General features: G+C 32.9%; 1 protein-coding gene across 1 annotated transcript; it reads right to left on the bottom strand.

Annotated features, from left to right (window-relative positions):
- Nucleotides 1-803: 803 nt before the first annotated feature.
- On the bottom strand, nt 804-1,898 carry LOC111802166 (glucuronoxylan 4-O-methyltransferase 1-like). The gene has a single exon (XM_023686430.2). The coding sequence runs from the start codon at nt 1,873-1,875 to the stop codon at nt 1,012-1,014; it is 864 nt and encodes a 287-aa protein (XP_023542198.2). The 5' UTR covers nt 1,876-1,898; the 3' UTR covers nt 804-1,011.
- Nucleotides 1,899-6,000: the final 4,102 nt, after the last annotated feature.

Below are 6,000 nucleotides of genomic sequence, written 5' to 3'. Positions count from 1 at the left end.
TATTGTTAGCTTTTGCCCGTTTCGAATCATTGTCATCTTCATGATTTTAAAATGCGTCTACTAGCGAGAGGTTTCCACACCCCCTTCAACCAACGTGAAATCTCACAATCCACCCCCTTGGAGACCAGCGTACATGCTGGCTCTAATACCATTTGTAACCGTCCAAACCCACTTCTAGTAGATAGTGTCTGTTTTGGTCTATTATGTATCGTCGTCAGCCTCACGATTTTAAAATGCGTCTACTATGGAAATGTTTCTACACCTCTCCAACCAAGGTGAGATCTCACAATTCACCCCCTTAGAGGCCAGTGATCGCACTATCACACTACCCCATGTCGGGCTCTAATACCATTTGCAATAGTCCAAGCCCACTTCTAGCACATATTATCCGTTTTGGCCTATTACGTGTCAACCATCAGCCTCACGATTTTAAAATGTGTTTACCAGATAAAGGTTTTCACGTCCTTATAAAAAAGGTCCCGTTCTCCTCTTCAATTTTATTTTATTATTATTATTTTTTTTTTTTTTTTTTTTTTATTTACTTTTTTAGACAAAGATAAATTAATGGTTAAAAAGAATGTAATGAACTATAACCGTAGTTTTCTTTATTGCAATATTAATTACATTTTTAAATAAGGGTTTATTGCTATGATAGGTAGGGATTAAAGAAAAATTTAGATATTTTTAATTTTATTTTTTCTCATTAAAAAGTGATTTAGAAATGAAATATATTTACTAGAATTAGGGCAATGTTTATTTTTCTAAAAAAAATATATTTTATTAAAAATTATTAAAACTCGTCATTTAACTTGAATCTCTTCGAAATCGTTCATGATATATAAAATGACCAAAATGCCCTCACACCACTCCTTTGACTCTATTTCTTCTTTTTTTGTTAGAACACAATCGTTACACATCTCATAAGAATCGCTCGTGACCTGACCCACATAATATTCTCGAGATTAAAATGGGCAAATTGCTCGTGCTCTGACCCACATAATATTCTCGAGATTAAAATGGACAAAAGGGTTTATCTAATTCATCTCTATGAGAAGGAATTCTAAAATGCCTCAATCTTCCTTCTTGTTTCACCATATAACCTTCACACAAAAACTCCATTGAAAACTTATCTTCCACTTCTCTATTCACATCATGCACAAATACATCTGTAATTCCCCCTTCTTCCCTATTCCTCGCCATCATCCCTGCCGTATAGATCGCCGTCATCCTCCCCGGCGCATCGTCATAGTACCCAGTCGGTGCATCCACCATAATCAAATCCCACTTCACGTCATACACTTCTTCCGGGAGACCCTTTTGTGCTAGTTGACACACAGAGTATTTCGGGTCACCAACCGCCCTACACTCCAATCCTTTTCCGACATCCATCAAACTATCAGCCTGTTGAACCTTGCTATCATAGCAAGCATGTCGAGATTCCAACATCGGAAAACGACGATGTATTTGTTGAATCCATGATTCGTCTTCTTCGAGGAATAACGTCCGGCCACCATGGTTTAACGTAGCCCACATGAGGCTATCGTGACCGAGACCAAAGACGAGGAAGTTGCACGGTGACCGAACGGCGAGGACCGAGGCTGCCACCATGATTTCTTTTAGGGTTTGTTGTGGGGTTATGGAGGAGGTGGCGTAATGGATTAGGGCATGGGATAAAGAGCGAGGGATTTTGTTGCAAAGGGTGCAATTTTTTGGAGCTTGTGATGAAAAAGATTGAAACTTTGGAGATGGGTTTTGTGTGGATGAATCAAAAATGGTAGATTTCATGAGGAAAATGAAGAACAATGAAAGAAATAGAGCTAAAATTAGGGTTTTGAGGTTGAAAAATTGGTGCATTGGATGTGTTTTAGGCCTCATTTTGAGTGAAGTAAAGGGGTTTGTGAATCAATAGAGTTTTATTTAGTGATTGGCATAGCTTAGAGTGGAAGAATGGGTGGAAATAGGTGAGATTTTGGTAGGGGATTGTGACAAGAAATCAGCTAATATTTTGAATGAAGCAACAATGGGTAATGTTGTTCATGGTTTGGTGTGGAGTTCCATCAAAACTTTGTTCTTTTTCATTGTTTTGGTAAATTATATGGATAAATCGAGGTTCGTTGGAAGTATAAATCTTTCGAATATCGGTAATTTATAGGTTTGGTTGGTCTTATAAGTTATATCTACCTAGAAATCACGTTTTGGAGGCGTCAAGGGCCCAAATTAATCTTATTTTCCTAACCCGAAATGGTAAATGGCTAGGAGAGAAAAAGTTCTTTTTTTTTTTTTAGGGTTTCTCGAGAATAGGTTCAGTGGAGACAAGGTAGGATTTGTAGCTTAGAGGATTAGAGAATGTAGCTTTAAACGTCGGTGTTGAGGTTTGATTCTCTTCTACCCACAATTGTCTATGTGATGTCCACATTGGTTGGGGAGGAGAACGAAACACTGTTTATAAGGGTGTGGAAACCTCTCCCTAGGAGAGACATTTTAAAAACCTTGAGGAGAAACCGAAAAGAGAAAAGTTCAAAGAGGACAATATCGGCTAGTGGTGGGCTTGGGCTGTTACAGTCCAAAAAGAAGACTTTTTCTTTCGGGGATACAAAAATCATGATCGGAACAGTGGACCCAAAACTAGGGAAGGACTAATGTGTGTTGATATGACTCTTCTAGGGTTTTCTTTGTTTGTTTTCGAATTAAGCTAAAAATGGAACGGATTGAGCTAAACTAAGATCACGAGAGCCAAGGGCACGAGTGGCTCGTGGCTCGTGTCTCCTTGAAAGGCTAACCCTATGGTCGGCCTCGAGCCTCTCTTCTTCTTCGTTTTGTGACTTGTTCTTTCTATGCTAGTCCGATTTTATCTTACGTTGGAGTTTCCTTATCATTTTTATTTTATTTTATAAAATTAAGTCATATTAATAGTGGCGTTGGTCGTAGCTGTCGTGTTTACATGTTAACCTAGTATACACCTTATCATCATAATTGGACGGAACAAAACTTACGCCTTTATGGTTCGAGTCCTTCCTCTCCCTAAACTATTTTGAACATTATCCAATTGTACTTCTCTAATAATTGCTCATAGTAGACGAGTAGTGCCTTACCAACTTCCTCACTGTATAGGATATCCTTCATTGATATCGTTTTCGTTTGTTTTCTTACTCAACTTGTCAGCTTAGTCATTAATTATTTTCTCGTTGCTTCGTTACCAAGCTGTGAGATCCTCTCGTCTTAATAATATATTATCTTCGAAAAAAAAAATTAAAATATAAAATATAAAAAAAATATATAAAATATACGTCAATTATTATTAAATTATATTTATTTTGATAAAAATAAAAATAATATTTAGTAGCACATAATTTTTAAATTAATATTATTATTATTATTATTTAAGCTTTTCCCACGTGATTTTGAGTCAAAACATTTTCATAAATAATTTCTTCACGTTCCAAAGGATTAAATAATAAATAAAATAAATCCCAAATCAGTACTAATTTTTCATCTTAATTAATTAAAAAATGACAGTCTTTTTCTAAAATTAATTTAAAATTCATTTTTTTAATTAAAAAATTAAAAATTAAAAAAAGGGGTTTCTGGCTGTTAATGATTCATGTGCACGCTGCCTTTTCCATCCTTTTGTTTCCCTTTTTATTTTCTAATTACTTAATTTTATTCCGTATCATAATAAAATAATATTTATGTTTCAGATATTTTAAATAAAATATTAGAGATTCCAACCAATTACCTTTAAATAAATTATAATATCTTAATTCGAGTATTACAAACCTTATTAATTTGTTTATTTATATTTTTTTTAGTTAAAAAAAAAAAAGCGAAATTAATTTAAAAAAATCATAATTTAATGGTTAAAAGAATTGAAGTTACTATCTATACTGACAAAATGTACTTTCATTTTGGATAACTCAATTATATGATGTGATGTCCCATGTTGGTTGGGAAGGAGAACAAAACACCATTTATAAGGGGGTGGAAACCTACTCCTAGCAGACGAGTTACATATGAACTTCAAAGTTAAGCAAGCCCGAAAAAATTTCTAATGAGTATGTGAGTGATGACAAAATATGTTAAAATGATTCGGGTTTGTTTGTGGGTATAGTTTTATAAGATCCACGTCGGTTAGAGAAGGAAACGAAACATTACTTATAAGGGTGTGGAAACCTCTCCCTAGTAGACACATTTTAAAATTAGTATGTGAGTGAAGACAAAATATGTTAAAATGACTCGGGTTTGTTTGTGAGTATAGTCTTATAAGACCCCACATTGGTTGGAGAGGGAAACGAATCATTACTTATAAGGGCATGTGAAGAGAAAACATGTTAAAATGATTCGGGTTTGTTTGTGGGTATAGTCTTATAAGACCCCACATCGGTTGAAGAGGGAAACAAACCATTACTTATAAGGGTGTGGAAACCTCTCCCTAGAAGACGCGTATGAAGACAAAACATGTTAAAATGACTCGGGTTTGTTTGTGGGTATAGTCTTATAAGACCCCACATCAGTTAGAGAGGGAAACGAAGCATTACTTATAAGGGTGTGGAAACCTCTTCCTAGTGGACGCGTTTTAAAACTAGTATATGAATGAAGACAAAACATGTTAAAATGACTCGGGTTTGTTTGTCAGTATAGTCATATAAGACTCCACATCGATTGGAGAGGGAAACGAAGCAATACTTATAAGGGTATAAAAACCTCTCTCTAGTAAACGCGTTTTAAAACTATGAGGCTAACAACGATACGTAACATACCAAAGCAAACAATATCTACCAGCAGTGAGCTTGGACTGTTACACGTCTTCACTTTTATAAACGAACTCAAATAGGTAAATGGTCATGACGTAGAAGATACAAAAGAATGTCGAGACCATCAAATACCAAACTCCAATTTTACCTTATCTTTTGCAACGAATAAAATAATAGCATAACTACTACTTTGACTATTTTCAATAATGGAGTCTCGTGTTTTCCTATTCAATCATGTGGAAATTATTAATTATTACCAAAAAAAAAAAAAAAAAAAAAAAAAAAAAAAAAAAAAAAATCTATTTTCCAACCATTATCAAAATTTGGATTCCTAAGTTCTAAAAAAATAGAAAAATAAAAAAAAAATCGATTATTATTTATGTGAACGTGACGTTACATTAAAAAAAAAAAAAATTAAAGCTAAGCGTCTATAGTGACAAAAGTATAGGTTCCTTCACCAGCTGGAAACAGGTAAAGTTGAAGCAGATACATCGACGTAAACACACACGTTGTCGTGTTAGTAATGAGAACCTCAAATAAATTCACGATCAAGCTTTTTGATTGGTTTGCTCAACTCGTAAAGGCAAACAAAAAATAAAATCCGCTCAACTAGTATACCTTGTATACTACACTCGTTATTCTGTCTAATATCATTAATATGCTCACAGTCCAATCAACACAATTTTTGATACACCGAAATATATTATTATCAATTAAAATAAAATCTATAACATGAAATATTATATTTATTAAAAAAATTATTTTTTAATAAAATAATGAACATAAAAATATTATTTTTAATTGGATCATATAATATAAAAATAATTTCCTCAAATACATGTCGTCTTTTAATTATTAATAATTAAAAGGCAAAAATTGTTGTAAACAAACATTTAAAAATATTTAAAAAAAATAAAATTATTTATATTGGGATTGGGAAATGATGACGTGGAGCATAAGCACGTGACAATGAAGAATAATATTTCTCCAAATGCAAACCAAAATCAGATCTCTCTGCCACGAGATTTCATTGTCATCTTAAATCTCCTTTTTTTTTTTCTTAATTATTTTTTTAATTACTTTTTTAATTTTAATTTTTTAATTTTTTTTATTTTTTTTTTTTAATTTTAATTTAGCTGCAAATGTCCTGTCTTCCGTAGTCAACTTGCTCTCAACTTCCAAAAATTGTATATATATTATAATCATAATTTAAATAATAAATAATTTTTTTATTTTTATTTTTTTTTTA

The sequence above is a fragment of the Cucurbita pepo genome, chromosome 9 (genome assembly GCF_057944985.1).
Source record: "Cucurbita pepo subsp. pepo isolate OVF chromosome 9, ASM5794498v1, whole genome shotgun sequence".
NCBI lineage: Eukaryota > Viridiplantae > Streptophyta > Magnoliopsida > Cucurbitales > Cucurbitaceae > Cucurbita > Cucurbita pepo.
This window is presented reverse-complemented; position numbering and strand designations above follow the sequence as displayed.

What these genes read in the sequence shown, in the direction of transcription:
- LOC111802166 (XM_023686430.2), bottom strand. Translation starts at nt 1,875, where the DNA reads ATGAGGCCTAAAACACATCCAATGCACCAATTTTTCAACCTCAAAACC.